General features: G+C 39.7%; 1 protein-coding gene across 3 annotated transcripts in view; it reads left to right on the forward strand.

Annotated features, from left to right (window-relative positions):
* ZDHHC20 (zDHHC palmitoyltransferase 20) overlaps positions 1-24,744 on the forward strand; it is a 73,578-nt gene that overhangs the window by 20,397 nt on the left and 28,437 nt on the right. For all 3 annotated transcript variants that reach the window (XM_027116714.1, XM_027116712.1, XM_027116713.1), the window contains exons 2-4: positions 7,045-7,071; positions 11,025-11,128; positions 17,009-17,129. In XM_027116714.1, coding sequence (XP_026972515.1) covers positions 7,045-7,071; positions 11,025-11,128; positions 17,009-17,129 — 252 coding nt within the window. The remainder of the gene's footprint in view (positions 1-7,044; positions 7,072-11,024; positions 11,129-17,008; positions 17,130-24,744) is intronic.

Consider the following 24,744-nt stretch of genomic DNA (forward strand, 5'->3'; position numbering starts at 1 on the left):
AGGCAAAGAAAATAAAAGCAAACATAAACAAACGGGACCTAATTAGGGGACTTTCCTGGCGGTCCAGTGGTTAAGACTCTGCGCTTCCACTGCAGTGGGCGCAGGTTAGATCCCTGGTCAGGGAACTAAGATCCTGCATGCTGCGAGGTAAGGCCAAAAAAAAGGAAGGAGGGGGACTAATTAAACTTACAAGCTTTTGGACAGCAATGGAAACCATCGATAAAATGAAGAGACAAGCTACTGCATGGCAGGAAATATTTACAAATGATATGACCAATAAGGGGTTAATATCCAAAATATATAAATAGCTCATACAACCCAACATCAAAAAAAAACCTGATTAAAAAATGGGCAGAAGACCTGAATAGACAATTTTCCAGAGAAGACATACAGATGGCCAACAGGCACATGAAAAGATTCTCAACATTGCTAATCATTAGAGAAATGCAAATCAAAACCACAGTGAGATATCACCTCACACTTGTCAGAATGTCTATTATCAAAAAGGCCACAAATGACAAATGTCGGCAAGGATGTGGAGAAAAGGGAGCCCCTGTACACTGTTGGTGGGAATGGAAATTGGTGCAGACACTGTGGAAAACAGTATGGAGGGTCCTCAAAAATTAAAAATAGAATTACCATATGATCCAGCAGTTCTACTCCTGGGTATATATTCTAAGAAAATGAAAACACTAATTTGGAAAGATACATGCACCCCAGTGTTCATAGCAGTATTACTTAAAATAGCCAAGATATGGAAGCAACTTAAGTGTCCATCAACAGATGAATGGATAAAGAAAATGTGGTATATATATTACCATGGAATACCACTTCATCATGAAAAATAATGAAATTTTGCCATTTGCAACGACATGGATGGAACTAGAAGATATTACACTTAGTGAAATAAGTCAGAGGAAGATACTATATGTTATCCCTTATATGGGGAATCTAAAAAAAAAAAAAAACTAGTCAGTATAACAAAAAAGAAACAGACTCACAGATATAGGAGAACAAACTAGAGGTTACCAGTGGGGAGAGGGAAGGGAGGAGGGGTAGCAACTGATGGAGGATTAAGAGGTACAAATGACTACGTATAAAATAAATAAGCTACAAGGATATATTGTACAGCACAGGGAATATAGCCAATGTTTTATAGTAACTATAAATGGAGTATAATCTTTAAAAATTGTGAATCACTATGTTGTACACCTGAAACATATAATATTGTAAATCAACTATACCTCAATCTTTAAAATGCTGATTTATAATTGCATCAACAAATTAAATAAAAGGGATAAATCTAATAAAATATGTGCAGGGTTTGTGTATTGATCAGGTAAAATCTAAAGTGAAGAGAGACGCTGGGATCATGGAATGGAGACGATACTATAAGGATATCAGTTCTTTCTAAAGTGATCTATAGAGCCAATACAGTACCAGCCAAAAATCCCAGCAGGCTTTTGTTTGTTTGTTTGTTTTTTGGGGTTTTTTTTGCGGTACGCGGGCCCTCTCACTGTTGTGGCCTCTCCCGTTGCTTAGCACAGGCTCCGGACGTGCAGGCTCAGCGGCCATGGCTCATGGGCCCAGCCGCTCCGCGGCACGTGGGATCCTCCCGGACCGGGGCACGAACCCATGTCCCCTGCATCGGCAGGCGGACTCTCAACCACTGCGCCACCACGGAAGCCTGGCTTTTTTTTTAAATCAAAGATGAGCTTAAAATTTATATGGAAATGCAAAGGACCTAAAATAGCCCAAACTCTTTAGAAAAAGAAGCTGGAGGAGTCATACTGTCTGATTTCAGGATTTTCTAAAGCTGCTTGGAATCAAGTCAGGGGGGTGTTAGAGTAGGAGTGGACTATATAGATCAGTGGGGCAGAGTAGAGACTTCAGAAATAAACCCTTACAAATATGGCTGATTAATTTTCATGAGACAATCCAAGGTAACTCAGTAGAGAAAGTATAGTTTTGTTGGCTAATGATATTGGAACTATTGTCCATCTCTAGGCAAAAAAATTAACCTCAGTCCTCACTTCATACCATATTTTTTTAAGATCAGCATTTAAAATCTATTACAGACCTAAATGTAAAACCTATAAACCTTATAGAAGTGAACATATGAGAAAGTCTGTGTGACCTTCGGTTGGCAAAGATGTGGAGGAGACCCATCTTTAGAACTGGAAATTTTAGAACTGAAAAATACGATAGCCAAATTAAAAAACTCATAAAAGTCTACTCAGTAGCGGAATGGAGAGGGCAGAGGAAAGAATCGGTGAACTTAAAGATGGAATAAAAATTACCCAGTGTGAACAACAGAAGAAATTAAACAGAAATAAAAATGAATAGATCATCAGGGACTTGTGAAACTATTAAAAAAAAAAATCTAAACTATGTGTCATCAGAGTTCCAGAAGGAGAGAAGAACGAGAGTGTGGCTGAAAAAGTACTTGAAGGAATAGTAGCTTAAATTTTTGCAAGTGTGACAAAAGACATAAACCTGCAGGTTCTAGAAGCTGAGTGAATACTAAACAAGATAAAGAAATCCATGCCAGGACACATCATAACCAAACTTGTGAAAACCAAAGACAGATAAAAAAATCTTGAAAACAGTGACAGAAGTTTACCTTACCTATGGGGGGAAGTTAGAACAACAGCAGGTTTTTCATCAGAAGCTGTGGAGGCCAAAAGGAAGCGCTGTGGCATTTTTCAAGCGTGAAATGAAAAGAACTGTCCGCCCAGAACCCTGTACCCAGCAAATAGTCCTCCCTCGAGGTTGAAAGCTGGCAGTTACAGATTGTCAGCACATCCTTACATTATAAGTATGCAAAGCAAAAACAGGGTGAAGGCAGTAATACGGCTTTCTCCTCACATGCTTTTCACTTGTCAAGGAAGAAAAAGGTTTTTCCACCATAACTTTTCCTTTTCCAAAGATGTATCCATTAGCCAAAACTGTATCACATGGCCACAGTAGATGCAAAGGATGGTGGTAAAGTGAGAGTATCTGGGATTTTCAATCTCAATTAGTGGGGAGTAGGTGAGAAAAGGGGGCAGTTAAGTGGAGAAGGGCATGTGGCCAGCTCTCAGGTTCACAGAGAAACTTAGATTAATTTAGATTAATATTATCTGCAAATGAGATTATACATGGTCACTGACATGACTGAAAAAAGGACATTCATTATACCTTTACAAGGCACATGTAACCATTAGTATGTGTAATGTTTTTTATAGTTCTGACTTTATCATCAAAAGAATTTTTAAAACTATATTGGGATCCTCAGAAAACGGAATATCCCTCTGTGAGGCCAGAGGCTCTGCAGACGGCCCAGTGTTGGTTGTCCCTAACTGTCCTTTGTCTGTGTAGTCGGAGGGGCAGCTAACAGATCCTGAGGGCTGGCTCCACTCCACCCTGTGCCAGGCGTTAGTGACTCAGTCGTGTCCCTTCCTCCAAGAAAAATCTGGAAGGAACTACAGATTAGAAACTAGTAGTTACATACCAGTGCCAGGAGTGTTATGATAAGGGAATTGTATAGATTTATTTACCCCACTCCTGTGGTCAGGAAGGCCCTCTTGACGAAGTAGTTCTGGTCATTCTTGGTTTGTCTAGCTTTGTTTTTGGTATGGAACAATTTTGTTGCTTCCTGTAGTTGCGTGCTGTCTTAGTGGGAAGTTGGAAGAGGCAGCCACCAGAAACTGTTAGCCAGATGCAGTTTAAATCAGAACTCTGCTCTGACAAGTGTGATCACACAGTATGTTATCAACTTTTGATCTGTACTAATACGATTACTAAAAATGGTATCTTCTTGTAGTTTTACTTTGGATTTCTGTTATGAATGAGGTTGACCATCTTTTTTATGTTTGAGATGTTTGTATTTCCTTTTCTGTGAAAAAGTGGGTTGTTTAAAAACAACTCTTATTGATTTGTAGGTACTCTTTAAACAGAGAAATTAGTTTTTAGTCCATAGTAAGGATTGTGAATATTTTTTCCTAGTTTCTTGTTGTCTTGTAGTGATTTTTTTCGAGCGTTTATTTTTACTTTTATGCAGTCAAATATATCAGTATTTTCCTGTGGCTTCAGTGTTCTGTGTCATACTCTGAAATACCTACTTAGCTCCAAAAGCGTATATATTTTAAATTTCCCTTGTTTCATGTAGTACACGCATGATTTTGTTTTTATTTTTTGCATTTAAATCTTTGATACTTTTGGGATTTATCCTGACCTGTGTTGTGAATCTCAATGGTATCTTTTTTCCACATGGCCACCCGTTTATTCTGATGCTATTTATTGGCTCTATCCACACTGATTTGAAATCCCATGTTTATCACATAGCGAATTCTTATATGCATTTGGTTCCATTTGGGAGCGTTCTGTTCTGTTCCAGTGATGTATTTATTCATGAGCCGGTACAAGTGTTTTAATAATTGCGGCGTTTGTAGTATTTTTAGAATACTGTGCTCTAGGATTTGACTTGACTAGTGCTACTTCATTATTCATCTCTTTCAAAATTTTCCTACTTCATCGTGTAAGTTTATTTTTCCACAAATGAACTTTGGAATCTGACTGCTTAAAAAATAAAAGTATTTTTATTGAGATGACACTAAATTTATAAGAATAACCTCAGGAGAATTGTCATTTTAATGATGACTCTTCTATGTAAGAATATAAGCCTTTCCACCTGTTCAGATTTTTATTAGTGTCCCTCAGAAACATCAAAACGTTTCTTTTTGTATAGATCTTGCTCAGTTCTTACATTTATTCCTAGGAACATTATTTTCTTAGGTGGCTTTGTAAATAGAACTTTCTTTTATTATAACTTCTACATAGTGATTACGTGTATATTGGGAAACTACTGATTTCTGTATATCAGTTTTTGTACACTATCACCTCTTATAATAGTTTTTCAGTTGGTTTTCTTTGACTATAAAAGAATGTAGTCATATAACCTACAAGTAGTGATACATATGTCTTCTTTTCAATTTCTATACAATTAACTTATTTCTCTTTTATAATTGTGTGGCTACTGTAGTGCTTCCCAATCATTTCATATCATGGCACGTAATGAAGATTATATTTTTAGTAGTGTACACTAGCATAAAGGGGAAATGCTTTGTGAGGCCAGAGGGGACCAGCCCAGGGTTTAACTACCCCAGACCATACCTGAATGACCTAAGATGGGCTGGAAAAAACCCTATGCCTCTCTGAAACAATATTAAAGAAAAAAAAAAAAGTAATGATCATGAACCTTCTTGTTATGTTATGTTCCTGACACAATACTTCTATTGTGTTTTCTCATTAAATTATGTTGGTTTGGGGATTGAGATAGATATATTTTAGTTTGTTAAGGAAGTATCCAGATACTCCTGGATACTTTAGTCAAAAATGAGATTTTAGTCAAAAATGGATATTGAATTAATAAACATTTCTTAAGCATTGTTGCTGTATGCCAGGCTTTGGAACTAAAATACTGAATAAAGTGAAACACTCCAGGAAAGAATACAAGTCCAAGTAGACTTGAGTTCAGATTTTTTTTTAAATTAATTTTACTTATTTATTTTTGGCTGTGTTGATTCTTCATTGCCGTGCACGGGCTTTCTCTAGTTGCAGCGAGCAGGGGCTACTCTTCGTTCTGGTATGCGGGCTTCTCATTGCGGTGGCTTCCCTTGTTGCGGAGCACGGGCTTCAGTAGTTGTGGCGCGAGGGCTCAATAGTTGTGGCTCACGGGCTTAGTTGCTCCGCGGTATGTGCGATCTTCCTGGACCAGGGCTTGAACCCGTGTCCCCTGCATTGGCAAGTGGATTCTTAACCACTGCACCACCAGGGAAGCCCTTGAGTTCAGATCTTACCTACACAGCATGTACTAGCTCTGTGACCTCAGGGACGTCCTTTAATTATTTTGAGTCTTAGTTTATTTATCTGTAAGAAGGAACTAATGATAACTGTTAGGTTTGTTATTGTTCTAAGACATGATTCCACACTAATGCAGTCCAGCAGGGTGAGACAGACATGTCAACAAGTAATTGTGAAAAATGAGGTGGTATGGTAGAGATGGAGGGGTGAGCAACGTTGAAATAAAGGAGTGACCCGCTCTGCCTAGAGTGGGACTCAGGAAGGCTTTGCCAAGGAGGGAGTGTATACACCGGGTCTTGAAGGATGAATAGGGGAAGCAATTGTGTGTGAAACATCTTGATGTATTTAGGAAACTGCAGGTTTTTTTCAGGATAATTAGACCGTGGGTATGGGCAAATGACAAGAGACTGGAGAGGGGGACAGATTGTAGATCACAGAGGGCCTATAGTGTTTGCTACTCTGAAGATTGTGGACTTTTTTCTGTAAGTGACCGGTGAGTGTTGAAGAGTATTCCATCTTCAGATTTGCTGGTGATGAGGACGTGTTAAACTGCGAGTAGAGTTGCTTTAAGCTATCGCATTTGAGAAAGTCCTAAAACAAGGCAATGGGAGAAATGGGAGGGGGAGGCGGATGTGAAGAGACTTAGGTAGTAGAATCAACAGGACCCAGAGGCCATTGGACTATCCAGAGAGGAGGAATAAGGAGCAGTTCCCAGGGTTTCAAACTAGGAAGAAAAGTGCTCTAAAAATCACAGGATAAGTTCCTCTTTTTTTTTTTCTGTAGAAAAATAACAATGTGTTTTGTGTGTAGCTTTTACAAAAAGTTTGGTAAGTTACATCACAGACTACTTAATTAAGTGCCCTGTGAGTGCCGTAGAGGAGAGTTCTACTCATTCTGTAGGTAGCATTAAGAAAAGAGCTAAAGAAAACATCATAACTATAACCATATAGATACACTTAAAATTACCAAAGGTCTGAAGAAAAATTTTAGTGTGATTGCAATGTTTATGGTACAGAAGAATTTGAATTTTAGTGTTTCCGTGGTTTTTGAGTGTGCAGTTCTGAATTTGCCTTATTGTTTACATTTTACAACTAAAGTTTATGTTTATGAAAATGATATTAAGGTGATGAATAGTCAACCTGAAATAAAGGTTATATACGAGTGTTTAAAATATATTCACTGTGTTTTCTTCTATTCTAGTTACACTTTCTGGAAATGGAGAAAACGGTAAGGCGCTTTTAACTTTTACTCTCAAGTTAAGTAGACTACTTATGGTATCTTAATTACAACCCATATACTTGTTATTTAGTGATGACTCTGTGTGTTTTGGTTTCCAGGAAGGAGATATATATTCTTAAAGCTTAAGTAATTAAAAGGAGATGTGTTATTAGGTTTATTTTTATACATTCAGTATATTCTCATTTGTGTTATTTATGTAAATTGAAGTTGCTGTTATTTTGTAAGGCATCTGGTACCCAAACTTCTTTGATGTATTTATATACATATTTTTGCCTTGTATATTCTTCAGAACTCTTTATAGTAGTGGTTCAAAGATTTTTAATATCAGTTCTAGCTAAGTTTGAGGAGGAGGTGTTTCATGATGTCTAAATTTTATTGGTGGTTCTCTTGTTTATGCATTTGTTTAAAATAGTACTTCACTACTCATAGTCATTTGATTAAGTAACCAGACTCTGAATTTGTAAATTGTATTACTAGTTCATTTTGAAATGGAATTAAAGTTTTAATGACTAATCAAAGAGACAGTGTCTGGAGAGAAAAATCATTACTCAAAATTTTATTGAGATAAAAGAAAATTTTAAGTCCTTTGAGATCAAATTTCAAAAATAAAATTTGATTTGAGATATGAAAATCCAGAGGATTTCTAAAACAGTTGAATAATTAGAAATTTTTTTGTGTGGTGGTGGTTTTTTTGGCCGAGCTGCGTAGTTTGCAGGATCTTAGTTCCCTGACCGGGGATCCAACCCGTGTACCCTGCAGAGGAAGCGCTGAGTCCTATCCACTGGACCGCAAGGGAAGTCCCTAGAAATTATTAATAAATATTCTTATTGTTGAAAATAGAAGGCATTAAGCATGTAAATCTCAAGTTGACTTTGGATCTAACTTCTCAGTAACAATAAATATAGACTCAATCTTGGTAGGCTTGTTTTTCTTGCTTAAAATCAAAACTGTTTCCTGTGTGTTGAAAGCACAGACGTAGAAAGCAGAGAATTTCTGAAGTTCTTATAAAAGAACTTTTAACTTGGATCATTATTTCTTGGGGCTGTTTTCCCCATGTCTTTCAGAGAGTCTTTGAGTAAAGTTTTTTGTTTGCTTATTTGTTTCTTAATTCAGTTACAGGTGATTTTTGAGTCAGACCTTTTGATTTATAGGTTCAGTTTTTCTTTGAACTTTGATTTAATTTGATGAGTTAAGCTTTTACTTTAAGTATTACTTCTAACCAATAGTTTATAGCATATATATGGGATTATTAGTAACCACACTAATTTGAACTTATTTAAAAACAATATCTCCTGTTATTATTTATATTATAATTTGATAACTACCGTCTATTAAGTGCTTACTATATTCCAGGCAATATACTAAGAGATTTATTTTATCTTTTCTTTCTTTAACTGAAGGTTAAGATTTTTTAAGGCAAAAACCATGTGCTTTTGTTCTTACGGAGAGCAAAAATATTCTAAAAAAATATTAAATGTTTAAAAAATGTTAAAGTATATTGTTCTGTATTCTAGCCTTAGTTGTAAGTAACTCAGTGATTAAGAAGTTTAAAGTTAAAGTAACCAAGCTATGCAATAATACGTAGATGAGGATTGACAAACTTGATTGAATGTGGGGGCAAGGCAGTAATATAAAGAAGTGAGATGAGCTATAGGTGAAGATAAAATTGCAGGCTTGAAAAATGGCTTCAGTGTTGGTGTAACAGGAGACTGAGCTCCAGCCTGTTTTTCCAAAGGAGAAACAAATGAGGGGATGCTTTTGAATCCATTGGTTAGACCATGGGGTTTAGCATAGAGGGAGCTGGAATGATAGAGAATGCAGATTTTGCGAAACCACAATATTCAACGAGGATGACATCAGTTTTTGTGAAAGTGAAAAGAAAGCATATTTGAGAATAGAAGGAAGTTGTGGTTAGGGCTTCGTCTTGGCACCAGATGTTATCTCTGAAGTAGGATGTGACCACTAAGATAATTATTTAAAAAGCAGAGGAAAATTAGTTTAGATATGACACAGTGACAAAGACCTTGGGTTTTTATCAAGCATATATGGGTTTGAATTCTGGCGTTATCATTTAGTAAGTAAGTAACACTGGGCAAAATATTAAATTTTCTGAGCCTTCAATTTCACATTTGTAAACTGAAAGAATACCCACGAGACCATTGTGAGGGCTAGAAATACGGTAACGTTATATGTCTTCTAGTAGACTTTCAGTAGGTAGAAGGGCTGACTTGAGTAGCTATAGTTAAAATAAATATGGTTACTAGGAAGTTTCAGAGTTTTAGAATGCATTCATTAGTCATGTAGGTGGAGCTATTTCCCAGGAATTGCATAGCCAAGGGGGATAAGAAACGGTGAGCCGCATATCTTACGCTGGCCACTGAGATGGATTGGAAGCAAGAGACTGGAAGGCAAGGGCGCCCATTGGCTTGTGCAGTGACCCATATGAGATGAGCAACAATTTAAGAACTATTGCACTAGCAGTGAAAAGAATGAGAAGTTAACTTTGAAAGAGATTTTAGGAGCTAGAAGTTGAAGTACGCGCTCCGTGCTGATTAGCCAGCCATGCGTTGTGAGGGCCATCGAGCCCTGGCTTCCTGCATCAGTCATCTGTGTGTCTCAGGGTTCTGCTCTGTTAGACCAGACATGGACCAGTATAATTGAAGAAGAAAATGCTGGGGTCCAGCAAGTTGTCAATTTTGTATCATTATTTTATGTGAAAACATTTTTTAAAAACCAAAAACATAAGGAAAAGTAACCTCAGACCAAAGGAAGGACAGTACTTCAAATTGAATACATGTTAGCTTTATAAAAACTTCACTACATTTTTCTTAATGTTTCTCATTTAACTGCAGACCAGTGAAAACTTTTATCAGTCTATATACTTGGGTAACACTGAAATAGGGAATGCACAAAAAGAACCAGTTTTTGAGAATAAGGAACTACTATACTTGGACAGCAAGGATGATAATAGCCAATATTTATTATGTGTCAGACACTGTTCTAAGTGTTTTGCATTTATTAACTTATCAATATTAAGCAGCTAACTTAAAGGAAACACATTAAGTGCTTTAATTGAAGTCTGAGTAAATTATTTGGGGAGAATAGTATGAAGGGATAATAAATTCTGAAAGTAATGGAGGAGGCTTTTGGAAAAAGTAATATTTGATCCAAACTTTACAAATGAGTAGAATCTCAAACTTTTGTGCTCATCTGTGCTTTGTTTTCTTCAGTGAGTTTGTGGTGCTGCATTCCAAACTGAAAAAGAATTTAAGCACTTGGTAAATAGTTCTGGCTTCTTAATGGAAACCAGTCCCACTTCTTACAGATAGAAAAACCACAGAACACAACAAAAAGTTTTTAGTTATATCAGTGAGTTAATATTTGGAGATAAAGATGTTGCAATGTTACACTAATCCACTTAGGAAACAGTTATGGCAGAAATTCAGAGTGGCTAAAATTTTTTCGTTACCCCGTGTTGAAAACGACAATGGAATTTAGGATACCTTTCCTGACAGTCCAGGAATTGAGTTGTTTATTTTCAGTATATAGTTCCTTGGATTTAATGTTCATAGTGAACATTAAATAATAATTTTTAAGTCATTTAAAATCTAACTTTTAGGAAGTGCTTTTGAAGGAGGTGCTCATAAGAGTTCAGCTTAAATCTTCAGCAACTTAATGAAATCAAATCTCATCTCAGAATACAGTCTTTATTTATAAACCAGGCCAATAACCCTTAAATGCAGGAATAGAATGTTTTTTCATATCTGTAATGTTAACGTCATGCAGATAAAGGAGTGTATATATTTGATGTTTTTAGTACATTTTAATTAAATTTTTTATTGGATCGAGCCTCCTGACCCTAAATATTGTGTTTTAATATGTAATGCTTTTTCCTGTTTTCACCTGGATTCAATGAAATGTTATTTGTTTTTATTTACCAGGAAAGGCCGTTGTTTACCTTGTGGCTTTCCATCTGTTCATTGTTATGTTTGTATGGTCCTATTGGATGACAATTTTCACATCTCCCGCTTCCCCCTCCAAAGAGGTAAATTTAATGTTGGTAAATTACCAAATGTTTTCACTAATTATGGAATTATTTTCCCTGTGTTACCTTTGTTAAAACTTTATTACATAATGCATTTGTTCTGTTTTCATTCATAAATTGCTTGGTAACTCTACATTGTGAGTGTGAGTCATCAGCGTATCCCTCAGATACAGCCCACTGACGCAGCCTCGTAAAAGTTGGATGATGGCGCTGAGGTTTAGCTGTGCTAATATTCTTCTGCCATGCTATGTTTTCTTAAATTAAAGATGTACTTTATGTCACTGGAGTGAATAATCTTAAGGGACAGAATTGAGTTAGGAAAGTAGAGTTTATTTTTGGAAACTTTCAACATTTATTTTTTCTCAGGCCTGAACAAATAAGCTGCAACTAAATAAAGTGCTTTGATCGCGGGAAACAAATTGTCTGTGCTGTGGCTCGTTACACCTAGTGTGGCTAGTGTTTTTGCTGCTTGGAGGTTCCACTTGGAAATAATATGAGTACACATTTATGTGGAGTAGAGCTGAAGACCACTATGTCTTTTTTGCCTTGATGTAGCTGACTGAATTCTCTTCACCTAAAGTTTAGAATAGCTAGATAGATAAGAATATATTCTCTGGAGTTAGGACTGCCTGAGTTTGATTTTCTGCTCCAACACATTACTTAATGAATCCAAGGCTTAGTTTTCTATTTGGAAAGTGGAGCTAACAGTCATGCCCGCCTCTGTAGGATGTTTGTGAGGATTAAGTGAGATTCATTCATGTAAAGCATTTAACATAGGACTTGCCATATGGTTAGCACTCAAATACTAGATGATGGTAATAATGTAATTGTTTCCCTTTGTATTAGATCCATCAAAATCCATTAAAAGTTATAGACGTATGTTTAAAGATATCAACTTCCATTTAACTTTTTATAGAACATATATGCAGAAAACTATACATGCCATAAATGTACACTTGACGAATTTTCATGAACTGGACACGTGAGTAACCAGCACCCAGTTCCAGAAGCAGAACGTGACTGCTTTCCCGTGAGCCCCTCACACTCCCTGCAGCCACTGCTCCCCCGACCCCTGCCCACCCAGTAGCATCAGCTGGCTTTGCCTGGTCTGCGCCTCCCGTGGATGGAGTCACACAGGATGTGTGCTTGCGTGTCTGCCTTCTTTCATTAACGTTCTCTTCGTGTGTGATGCATGCATGTTGTTGTATACAGCCGTGGCTCCCTCCTCTGCTGTGTTATAAAACACAGTTTATCTGGTCTACTGTTGATGGGCGTGGGCGGTTGGGCAGCTTGCAGTCTCAGGCTTCTACACGTAGGACTGCCGTCAACATTCTGGCACATGTACGTACATACGTAGTCCTTAGGGGCAGATGCCCAGGAGGAGCATTGCTGGGTGCTGCCCGTACATTCAGCAGTAGTGGGTAACGCCAGACTCTCACTGCCCGTTGTTTCTACTGGGGGCTTTTGTTTTAAGGGATAATGTAAACCACAAATCAAGCTTACTGTTTCTTCAAATATATTCTTCAAACATTTGCTAATAATTAGTCGGCCCTTAAAGTTATATTACAAATTGCCACCCATATCTTAATCTCTTAAGTTGAAAAGGACCTAATTTTATCTAATCAATTACTAGTAGTGATGGCTGTTGGAAACATAGCATGTGTGAAAGTAAATAGTTTTTATTACAGGAAATAAAAAATATAATAAGAAAAACAATTGGCAATACTTTTGAGAAACAGGATAGTACAGAGGTTCAGAACTCAGGCCCCAGCTCCAGACCCCCTCGTCTGCCTCATCCCTCTGCGTTTCTAGCCGTGTGACGTTGGACACACTCCTTAGCTGTCTGTACCTCAGGTACGTCCTCTGTAAAGTGAGGATGGTAGTCGTATGCACCTTATTGGATTGTTATATGGGTTAAATAAATTAACCATACGTACATGTGATTGATGGTATTTATAATAATATATAATTAATGCTATAGGGCAAGTGCTTAAAAGAATGCCTAGCACATTAGTGCCATCTGACTTACTTTTTTCTTTTTTGGTTGTTGTATTTGCAATGTTGTACCCATTTAGCATTTAGCCCAGTGCTTAATTAAGCCTTTACGTCCACTCCATCCTTCATGCTCCCCTATTCCTGTAAGTGTAATTGTAAGTGTAATTGACAGCCTGTGTCCAGTGGCCCTTCTATGGCACGATCTACCTTCCCTGTCATGGACCTTGTCATCTAGTATTGTAATTGCCTGCTTACCTGTATGTATCACCTTATTAAATTGCCGGTTGTTTAAGGGCAGGGATCATTTCTATCACGTTCTCCACTATATCCCTCTCCCACTATCCGGCACACAGTGGGCATCAGTAAGTATTGAATGGATTGATTATTCAGTCATGAAGGGACAGCTAAGCTAGGCTGCAGTGACAACCAGGGACAGGAATGTAAGATTATCTTTCTGAATAAGCTTACTCTGGGCTGCCTGAGTAGCTCTTGATAGGAAATCGCATAGTTGTGAGATAGATGTTCATGACCACATTAAAAGGACTCTAAACGTAGAGGCTTGAGCAGCACTTCGGGCTTGGATCTAGGGGGATTGGTTGGGTCGAAAAAGCAAAAACTATACATTTTTAGGGAAGTTAAGTTATAAAGGTAGGCATTCTTTTTTCATTCTTTCAGGCAGCAAGTATTTCCTAAGCATCTGCTCTTTGTCAGACTGTGGTGGGCTCTGGGAATAAAAAGAACAAGACAAACATAAAGTGTTATAAATCGTGATACATTTAGGAAAAGAACACGATGATGTGGCAGAGCATAACAGTAACAGCTATTAGGAAAAAAGCTGTTTTAGATAGTGTGATCAAAGAAATCTCTGAAGAAGTGGTATTAAAGCTGAGACCTTTGTAAGTTATCTCTTCCACTAAAGGATAAGCTTTTTGAAGGAAGACTCTGTTATTTACTGCTGTATCTTCATTGCCTAGAATCAGACCTAGTATATAATAGATTGCTAAATACTTGAGTGAATGAATGGTAAGGAGGAAGCAGCATAAGAAAAGCTGGTAGGCATCTTCCATCACTAAGTGTCATCTTTCTAAAAAGAAAATACGGTTCTGTCGCTTCTCTGGCATTCCTGCAGAGGTTGCCAGTGGGCTGGTCATTTGCCTGGTACACAGACCCTTCACGAGCTGAGGTCCTACTTCATGTCCATTGCTTCTTCCTGGAACTCTGTATTCAAGTAGTGTGTTGCCCTGAATATACTATTTTCACCTCTTCGTGTTTTCCATATGCCGCTTCTTTTGCCAAAGTTTTCTTTCTGCTTTGTCTTCCTGGACGATTCCTGTTGATCTTTCTAAACCCCGTTTAGGTACCTCTTCTTCCAAGAAACTTTCATTGACGGCCCTCACCCCTCCCAAGGGAGCTTTGATCACACCTTGCAAAGAATTGCTGATTTGTAATTCTATGTTTACATGGTTAACATTCTTACTGAACTATAGGAATGTGTTTTTGAAGGCAAAGGCTGTATTTTTATTCATCTTTGGATCCCTGGTACCTGGGACAGTGCCAAGCTCTTAATTGGTGTGTAACAGATACTTAAATTGAACCATTTGAACACTAAATTTAAAATAATGGCATTTCATAGTTTGAATTCTGTTCAGTAGTATTTAATGAAAAATAGACAGGAATAATTTCAAACATCTAGCTCATTTTAAGTTTTGTTTTGTTCCATTCCTCATCTAAAATCCTGGTGTCTCTTGATATTTTCATTTGGTTTAAGCTTTTCGTAATTTATAACCATAGTTCTTACGGAAAAGTAATGACTTTGAGGCCTGGCTAGAAACAGCTCAGCCCAGGAAAATTCTGTTCAGATTTTACAAGGAAACTGTAAAATTTGATTAGAGCATCTTTCTTCCAAATATATATTTAACGTTATACCATATGATTTTTATTCTCTGTTCTGAATGTTTCAGAGATGCATCATGTCAGGGAAGAACTTTCTAGCAAGTTACAGTTCTCTTAAAGGAGAACGGGCCGTCTTACAAAGTAGGAGAGTATTTTTGTACCTGACAGTATTCGAGGGGGTGGATCTCAGAAATGTCTGAAGATTCCAGCCTGCCTGGAGTTTAGCTGAGTGACCTCCAGAGTGTCAACGTCAAGCTTGTGTGTGATTTTTTTCTGTCCTGTTCATGTGTCCATGTTACTTCTTGTCCTTTATGAGCAGCTTGGGGGTTTCTTGTGTGCCACCAAGATTTAGTTGTGGGAGCTGGGCTGGGCCATCTAAGTGGACTCTGCTACTTCTTAAGCCATCGTGTTTTGGCCAGGCTAGAGTAACAAGTCTGTAAAAAGAAAGAACACGTATTTCACATGAGCAGCACAGAGGGAAACATACTAGGGTAGAACTCAAGAGACTTGTGTTTTTATATCAGCTCTGCCAATAATTCTGCAGCTTTAGAAAATTCCCTGAGCTGCTTGGGATCACAGTTTCCTCACCCCAGAGCTCTTAATCCTGCCTGTGCTGCCCTGTCGCCCCATTTGTAACAGAAGAGGCTGCATCAGGAAGGCAGTGCCGTTGTTGACAATGAGGCGTTGAGAGTGTGGAAGACTTGGCACTTGAGTTCGCAGGTAGACCAAAATACTCAAATTTTAAAAGATAAAGTTTAGTCACGACCCCTTAGACGTTTTCAAGCAAAACCCTGTAAGTAAATAAAAATTGAGGAACAGTATTGTTAAAGTATGAACTATGATCAAGAGCATGTCTAGGCCATTTTTTTGTTTTTTAAAAAAATCTGTGGGGTTTCCCTGGTGGCGCAGTGGTTGAGCATCTGCCTGCCAATGCAGGGGACGCGGGTTCGTGCCCCGGTCCGGGAAGATCCCACATGCTGTGGAGCGGCTGGGCCCGTGAGCCAGCCGCAACTACTGAGCCTGCGCGTCTGGAGCTTGTGCTCCGCAACAAGAGAGGCCGCGGCAGTGAGAGGCCCGCGCACCGCGATGAAGAGTGGCCCCCGCTCGCCGCAACTAGAGAAAGCCCACGCACAGAAAAGAAGACCCAGCACAGCCAAAAATAAATAAATAAATGAAATTTAAAAAAAAAAAAAAATCTGTGAAATAAAGACCAACAGACACTGAAAAATAACTCCTGGTTACATAAAATAGAGGCATAAAACTGAGGTCCTTGAGATGCTGGGATGACATGAAAAGAAGAGCAACTGAACAAGTCCTTTGTAAGGAAAATGCTATTTAAAGAAATAGGCTGGAGGCTGCCCACACACGGGAATTAAAACTTCAGAAGTGGAAACTGGAAACAACTCTATAAAGGAATCTGTCCTTGAGAAAAGGAGATTGTGCTTACCTTGGCAATCCTTAATACTTCTGGAGAAAGCACCCTGATTGATTAGCTTTTTAAAAGCAAAAACAGAGTAGTGAAAGAAGGACTTGTTGTCCTCATTGAGAAATTTGGCCGGAAAATAGTAGGGCCCCATGCCTGTGATATAGCCTGTTACGCAAAGCAAGTGACTCTTTGGACATTCTTGCAAATCTCTTGACACTAACTTTCAAACACCAGAATTTTTACTGACAGAAAATATATATTAAGCCCTTTTTGATGGGGAAAGTTAATCTTCTCTGTAAAAAACAAAAATGCAAAAAATATTTAGTTCATGTTCTTTGCCATCATTAGTATGGAGGGCAAATATTTCTCAATCTGTCAAAGGTACGTGTGTGGTTTTGTTAAAATGTGCTTGATTTACCTTCCTAAACAAATTCGAAGACAAGTTTTGCCTTTATAGAAGGAAATATTTTTGTTTTTTCTGTTCTGGATACAACTTTGTTTTTCTGAGCCTGATAGTTAATAATTATGGGATTAAAAAGAATTAATAGTTATTTCTCCTTTTATAGTTCTGCTTGTCCAATTCTGAAAAGGAACGTTATGAAAAGGAATTCAGCCAAGAAAGACAGCAAGAAATTTTGAGAAGAGCAGCAAGGGACTTACCTATCTACACCACATCAGCTTCAAAGAGTAAGAAAAACAAATCTTAAGCTCTTCTTCCCAAATAATGTTTAAAATATGGTAATTTTTGCCAAGATATATTTGCATGATTTGACAATTAAGTGGATATTGCGGTTGCCACAAATAACATCTGTGGGAACAGGATTTTCACGTGTTGTGTATCTTACATGGTATTTCAGATAATAGGTATGTACATATGTTGATATAGATTTTTCAAATGAATTTATTTATTTATGGCTGCGTTGGGTCTTCGTTGCTGCGCGTGGGCTTTCTCTAGTTGCAATGAGTAGGAGCTACTCTTCATTGCGGTGCACAGGCTTCCCATTGCAGTGGCTTCTCTTGTTGTGGAGCACGGGCTCTAGGCACGTGGGCTCAGTAGTTGTGGCATGTGGGCTCAGTAGCTGTGGCACGTGGGCTCAGTAGTTGTGGCTCACAGGCTTAGCTGCTCCACGGCATGTGGGATCTTCCCAGGCCAGGGCTTGAACCCGTATCCCTTGCATTGGCAGGTGGATTCTTAACCACTGTGCCACCAGGGAAGTCCCCTGATATAGATTTTTTAAGGAGCTCACTTTAATGTGGATCTCTTTTTTCTGCATTTCTTTTTTTTTTCCAACTCAATCTTCATGGCTAAAAATTTCATTTATAATTTTTAGCAAACCATCATTTGGAAATCCTGATTTGAATTTGAATATTTTGTGTCATCACTGAGTAATTTTTTTAAAAATCAAGAATGTGGTAACTTAGAATGGGGAGAAATAAAAGACATCAAGGGGAAGACGCTTGTTCAAGGCTATAAAGCTAGTATTCAGAGAGCCAGAATTTGAAGTCAGGTGTCTGGTTCCGAAGCTGTGTCTGTCCCACTGGCCCCCTTGACGTTTGTGACTGCAGCAGCTTCCTTTTCTCAGGGGCAGAGCCTTACTGATAGGGATGGACCTGTGAGCGGCCAGACTGGTCATTTAAGTACAGGAAATTGTTTTAAATTATGTATTATACATCTCACTAATTCATGCAAATACCAGATAATGATGATAGCTAACAGTTACTCTGACCTAAGTTCTTTACACATACAGACTCATCTAAACTTCACACCAGCCTGTGACGGAGACACTGCTCTCTCCATTTTACAGACGAGGGAACAGAGACAGGTTAAGTAACTTGATGAAGGTCATACAGGTAGTCATATAGGTAGGTCACACAGATGGTATGTGAAAAGGTGCTCTGCCTATAGAACCCCTATGCTTCTCAGCTCTGAGGGGAAATAAAAGGAGCTTTACCTTTGTATAATTATGTACACATTCTGACTTAAGAACATTTTAAATTTGTGCAAAATTTTGGAAGGAGATACTTGACCGACATTTAAATGTTTCATGCATTTCATGTAGGCGCACCTTGGAGATACTGCAGGTTTGGTTCCAGCCCAGTGCAATAAGGCGAATATCACAATAAAGCAAGTCACGCGAACTTTTTGGTTTCCCGGTGCGTGTAACCGCTATGTTTACACTGTACTGTAGCCTGTTGAGTGTGCAGTAGCATTATGTCAGAGAAACACATACATACCTTAATTTAAAAATACCTTATTGCTAAAAAGTGCTAACCATCATCTGAGCCTTCAGCAAATCATAGCAGTAATATCAAAGATCACTGATCACAGATCACCATAACAAATAAAATAATAATGAAGCTTGAAATATTTTGAGAATTACCAAAATGTGACACAGAGACACAAAGTGAGCAACTGCTGCTGGGAAAATGGCACCAATAGGTTTGCTCGATGCAGGGTTGCCACAGACCTTCAGTTTGTAAAAAAAAAAATACAAAAAAACGCAGTATCTGTGAAGCGCAATAAAACGAGGTGTGCCTGTGCCGTCCCTTTGCAGAACCAATATGTTACCGTATAGAATGAAAACGTGGATTTCAGATCAGACCCCAGCTTTTCCATTGCTAGTGCAATGAGAGTCACTTAAACTTCCTAAGCCCTGGTTTCCTCATTTTAAAATGAGAATGATAGTCTCTAAATCTCTGGAAGTATACAAAAATGAGACAAGCACTTAGTATAGATCTCAGTGTACAGTAATACATTTTCAGTAAGTGAGAGCTTATTTATATATTTATTTTTAACGTTTATTTATTTTTGGCTGCGTTGGGTCATCGTTGCTACCCACGGGCTTTCTCTAGTTGTGGTGAGCGGGGGCTACTCCTTGTTGCGGTGCGCAGGCTTCTCATTGTGGTGGCTTCTCTTGTTGCGGAGCATGGGCTCTAGGCACGTGGGCTTCAGTAGTTGCAGCACGTGGGCTTCAGTAGTTGCGGCGAGTGGGCTCAGTAGTTGTGGCTCGCGGGCTTTAGAGCGCAGGTTCAGTAGTTGTGGTGCACGGGCTTAGTTGCTCCACAGCATGTGGGACCTTCCCGGACCAGGGCTCCAACCCATGTCCCCTGCAATGGTAGGCAGATTCTTAACCGCTGCACCACCAGGGAAGTCCGAGAGCTAATTTAAAATAATTCCTTTTTATATTCAATTATAAAATATTTAGTTTACAACAGCTGTTAGTAGCTGCAGTTATGTAGATTAGATTTTTTTTTTTTTTTTTTTTTGGCCGTGCTGCAGGGCCTGCGGGATCTTAATTCCCTGACAGGCCATCGAACCCATGTGCCCTGCAGTGGAAGCGCAGAGTCCTAACCACTGGACGGCCAGGAAATTCCCTAGGTGTTTTTAACCCACAGTCCCAAGATTTCAGAGAATTAATGAAACCGTGAGATTAAACGCAAAATTTGGGGTACTTTTTGAAGTAACCCATTCTTTTGATTTTCAGAGCAGTACCTATGCCCCAAAGAGTTAAAAGCTGCTAACGTAAAGTCTTTGCCTTTAAAGCTTTATTACCTTTCATTAATTTTAATGGCTTCCCACTACTCTGAAAAATGCCCTTCATCTGTTGAATAGTGCAGGAGAAGTTTGCTGAGCACTTTATGGTGATTATTTACGCCCCTCGGAGACAGTGCAGCACTTATCCCCACATTAGAGACAAAGAAGTGCGACACAGGGAGGGCCCTGACGTCCCAAGTGGCAAGGTCTGTGATTTACACCTTATCTTCTGACTGCAGACAGAGCCCCTGCCCTTGAGCACCGTTTTATACTGCATTTCTACTGCTTAGAATCCCAAAGAACATTGGGGGTTTTTCTTATTATTATAGAAATAATATCATGCATTCTTTAAAAAATGAAATTACAGAACCACATGTTATAGAAAGTGGGTCTTTCTTAGACCAGAGATTAGTGAAAGTGACGGAGCTGCCTTCGTGGAGGGGCGTGGGGGCTGTCACTGCGCTCCTTTTTGTGCTTTTTTGAACCACGTGGACGTCTCATCTATTAAGGAAGCAAAATGAGTCTTTCTAAACCTCCGCCCTCCACAGTCTGGATACAGCCAGTGTTTCTCTTTAGCTTTCTCCCGCTCCATTTCCCTGTGTCAACTCCGCTAAAACTCTGTCCTTTCCCACCTTTTATTTTTATGTCTTTTCCTCTTCCTAGAATGATAACTTTCTCCTCCCTAAATCTACTTTAAAGTTTTAATTCACTGTCCAGCTCTCTTCAACCATTTCTATTCACTTAAACAAGAAGAGATTTTTAAAATCTTCTCTGAACTTCTCACACTCTTGCCTTGTAGATCGCAGGTCGCAGTCTGCTGGTTGTCTGTGCTCCTCCCTCCTTGACTCTGTCCTGAGGCTCTGGCACTGGGATCTCCATCCACGGCCCTAACACAGCCAGTGCGTCACCCCCCAGGCCCCCAGGAGGCGTTTGTGGGATGAATCTGTTCCTGGGTGTTCTCCATAATGGCTGCTTATACACTTGAAAGATCTCCGTAGTTTTCTCCCCTTCACTAATTTTTCCCATCCTAGAGTCTCACTTTATGTTTTATCAAAAACAATAACATTATTGTAACGATAATAACTGCTTTACTGGGAATTTGATATGTTCCATATTTGTTTTGATCTGCACAGTAGTCCTTTGCGCTTGATATTATTTGCATTTACAAAAGAGGAAATTGAGGCTTTCAGAAAGTGAGTTACTGACTCAAGGTCACAAGCTAGTAAGTAGGAGAGAACGAGTATGAAATATGGCGGCAGAGCCCCAGCTGCTTCCAGGCTCGGGGGCCGCCCTGCACCTGCACACACTTGGCTGTCCCTCAGGACCTCGCTTCCTTCTTGGGGTCTGCATTCTTGTCCTTTATTAAACTTGCATAAAGATTGCTGACCTCTTTCTTCCCGTCTCCCACAGTTTGCTCCTAAAAATCTTCTTCACTCAATAATTTCCAACCCATTTCTTCCCTCTGCTTTCAGGTATACTTCAAAATGTAGCTCCTCTTAAAAACAACAAGAGGCTTCCCTGGTGGCGCAGTGGTTGGGGGTCCGCCTGCCGATGCAGGGGACGCGGGTTCATGCCCTGGTCCGGGAGGATCCCGCGTGCAGCGGAGTGGCTGGGCCCGTGAGCCATGGCCGCTGGGCTTGCGCTTCCGGAGCCTGTGCTCCGCGACGGGAGAGGGCGCGGCAGTGAGAGGCCCGCATACCGCAGAAAAACAACAACAACAACAACAAAAATTTGGTTCTGACGTGTTCCAACTACCATTCTATTTTCTCTTCCCTTTGACTGTGGCGGGTCCCCTCATAAGTCGCCTGTACCCTGGGCCTCTTTTCCTTCCCAGCAGATTCCAGGCAGCTGGCTTTCATTCTTCCTAACCAAGTTCGGTGGCTTTTCATTCTAACTGCTTGAAAAACTTTCTTCTTTGGAAAAACTTTGTTCTTTGTGCTTTCCCATCCTAGTTGTTTCTGCATCTTTGAATGTTTATTCTTCCTCCTACACTTTTTTAACCCCACTTCACAAGGGCGCCTCACTCCAATTCTTTTTGTACTGTTCCTTCAGCTGTTTTTAACCGTGGAACTCTGACACCACGATATTGTGATCGTTGGTCCACTGTGTCTCAGACGATTTGTTTTCTTTAATAGTTGTCAGACTGAGTTATCTTTCCTTACTGTGAACTAGCAGATTGAGGGATGTTGTCACACGACCATGCGCTTGCTGCCCAGACCCTTTCTTGTTGTCAGGCAGAGGGGTGGACTGCAGCTGCGCCTTCAGAGGGGCGAGGCTGCCTTGCCCTCCCCCAGGGCCCTGGTCGGGGCTTTGGCACTCCCCTTGGCATGTGCGCCCACTAGAGCTCCATTCTCGTATCCCCACCTTCCGAAGGATAGCTGTACCTGAGTGACCTGTTATCCCAATTCAAGTCGAGCAAAACCTAACACCATGGGGGCAGGAGGGAAGTCTGTCTTGTTCAACTTTATATTCTCAGCATGAAGCAGTGTTTGTCACAGGGTAGAGACTGAGTATTTGTTGAATGAATGAACGAAAGAAAGAAAAACAACCTAACCCCCCTCCCATACCCACCCACTCCCTCCACCCGCCAGCATCAAGCTTGTTTCTGGCACTGGCAGCATCATTCTCTGGCCACCCCTCCTAGAAACCGCAGTTTTCTTGGACAGCTGCTTTTACTTCAGTTCTTCTATCTACTCAGTCATCAAGACCCTTAAAAAGGCTTCTTGAAAAGTCTGTTTCGTTTCATCTCATCTCAGAGCAACGGCAGAATTTTGAGTGGAGGAAATGTAGAGGAAAAGGAAATAAGACACTGGGCTTCTGATCCTGATCTGACCACTCGTTTAGAGACAGAGAGGGAGATAATCTTGGGCAAACGACTTGTTTTCTCTTTAGGTTTGGGGGTGTTTCTAACCTAAAAAATGAGAGGTTGGGTTAGGAGACCTCTCAGGTCCTTTATACCTGCTCTGCTTTTCCTACCTTGTATGGGTTCACTTCCCCAGTGTCCAGTCTAGCCAAGGTACTACAGAAGGCCCTCAGTAAGGTACAGTTATTCATTTGATAAGGGGATATTTGTATAAATTCCCTTCATCTTGAAGTTTGGTTTAAATTATAAAAGTAATACAGGAACATGATTTAAAAAAATTGTTTTAAGGATACCAAATGAGAAGTGTCTGCCCCTTACCCTGGCACTACTCCCCAGAGGTTGCCACCCTTCTTGTATATCCTTGCAGAAATTTTTTATATATAACAGAATATTGCAAAACTTATATACAATCAATTAACATTTTAACAATGAGAGTGGATAGGTATTAACCAGTACAGATTTGGTTACCTGGGTAGCTGCCTTCTAGCAGGTGTAACTGCTAACACTGCTTCAAAATAACACTTTGTGTCTCTCTTATATATGTTAATTCAAGTCTGAAGGTGGATGCATTGTATTGGGATGTGTAAATAGAAAAATACATATATTCTTCTCCCCCCTCAGAGATATGAAACATGCTGTATATCAAACTATTCTGCAGTTTGCTTTTTTCCACTTAATATGTTTGCACTCTTCCAGTTTAGGGTATGTGTCTATTTTGTATGGAGAATTCTTGTTAAAGTCTGTGTAGTGTATCATAAAATGCTTAACTACCTTCATAATTCGTTATTCCTAGTGCTTTGTTATTGAAACCATGTTGTGGTGAGAGCATGTCTATAGAATAAATTTTCTAGCGGCAGAGATCCCGGGCAGAGAGTGTTCATGCCTTACGGTTTTATAGATATGGCCAAATTCTTTTCCAAAAACACTAACACATGACATGGTCCATCTACTTTTTAGAGGGTATGTTTAATTTAAATTTTTATTTGAACCTGTTTTCTCTGCTGTTACTATGTCTGTTAGCCCTAATGATCACAAGTAACAGACAACAGCGTAAGCTTTTTAACTCCCCCTTCCCTCCAAAAGAAACTACCATAACGTACCGGGTGGTGTAAGAAAGTGGTGGGTGTCTCCTGTGCCCTGAGGGCAGGACTGCAAGAAGGGACTGGAGCTGAGAACCGGGGGCCAGAGGGGCTCCTGCAGCTGTCCCTGCTGCTCCCTGGCATCTGCTCACTTCCTACACTGTCGCCCTTAAAATGATTCTCCCTTTCTTATCCCATCCATGTGGCGAAGCGCGGCCATCGCGTGTTACTCAGTTCCACCCCGTGAGATACAGCTCACTGCCCCTCAGCCCTGATTCGTAGGAGAGAGTGTGGATCAGAAGGGGGAGGTGGGTGGGTTCACACAGTCCAGGTAGAAAAGGGGTCTGAAATCCTTTCCTGGAAAGAGAGTGGCCTGTAGACCAGGCGGATACCCCCAAAGAAGTCTGCCGCACTTCCAGTAGATCCCGCGGAGTATGTATTAGTCACATGCTCTAAATCTGTGAACGTCTCAGCTCTGGCGAAAGACCCGCAGTCATCGGTCTTGTTGCCAAGAAGCATCTGTTTGCTTCGGAGGCCGCGATGTGGAAGAAGGTTAGTGTCTCGCTGTCATTTTATTATTCTCTGTTCATCCAAAATAATGGTTTTAAAGAATTATTGATTTGTGAAGTCTTGGGACATTTCCCTCATAAATCTCAAAGAACTAGTTTGTCACTTACTTAGATTTCAAAAACCAGAACCTCAGGTTCTGAATGTTCTGCAGGTTCTGGTGGAGCTCTTCGTTCAGTTGGCTTTTTGTTTTTGTCTGTGCTGTGTGGCATGCAGGATCCTCGTTCCCCGACCAGGGATTGAACCCGCACCCCTGCG

This window comes from Aethalodelphis obliquidens, unplaced genomic scaffold (assembly GCF_003676395.1).
Source record: "Aethalodelphis obliquidens isolate GAN/ISIS:26980383/991018 unplaced genomic scaffold, ASM367639v1 scaffold16, whole genome shotgun sequence".
NCBI classification, from domain to species: Eukaryota; Metazoa; Chordata; class Mammalia; order Artiodactyla; family Delphinidae; genus Aethalodelphis; species Aethalodelphis obliquidens.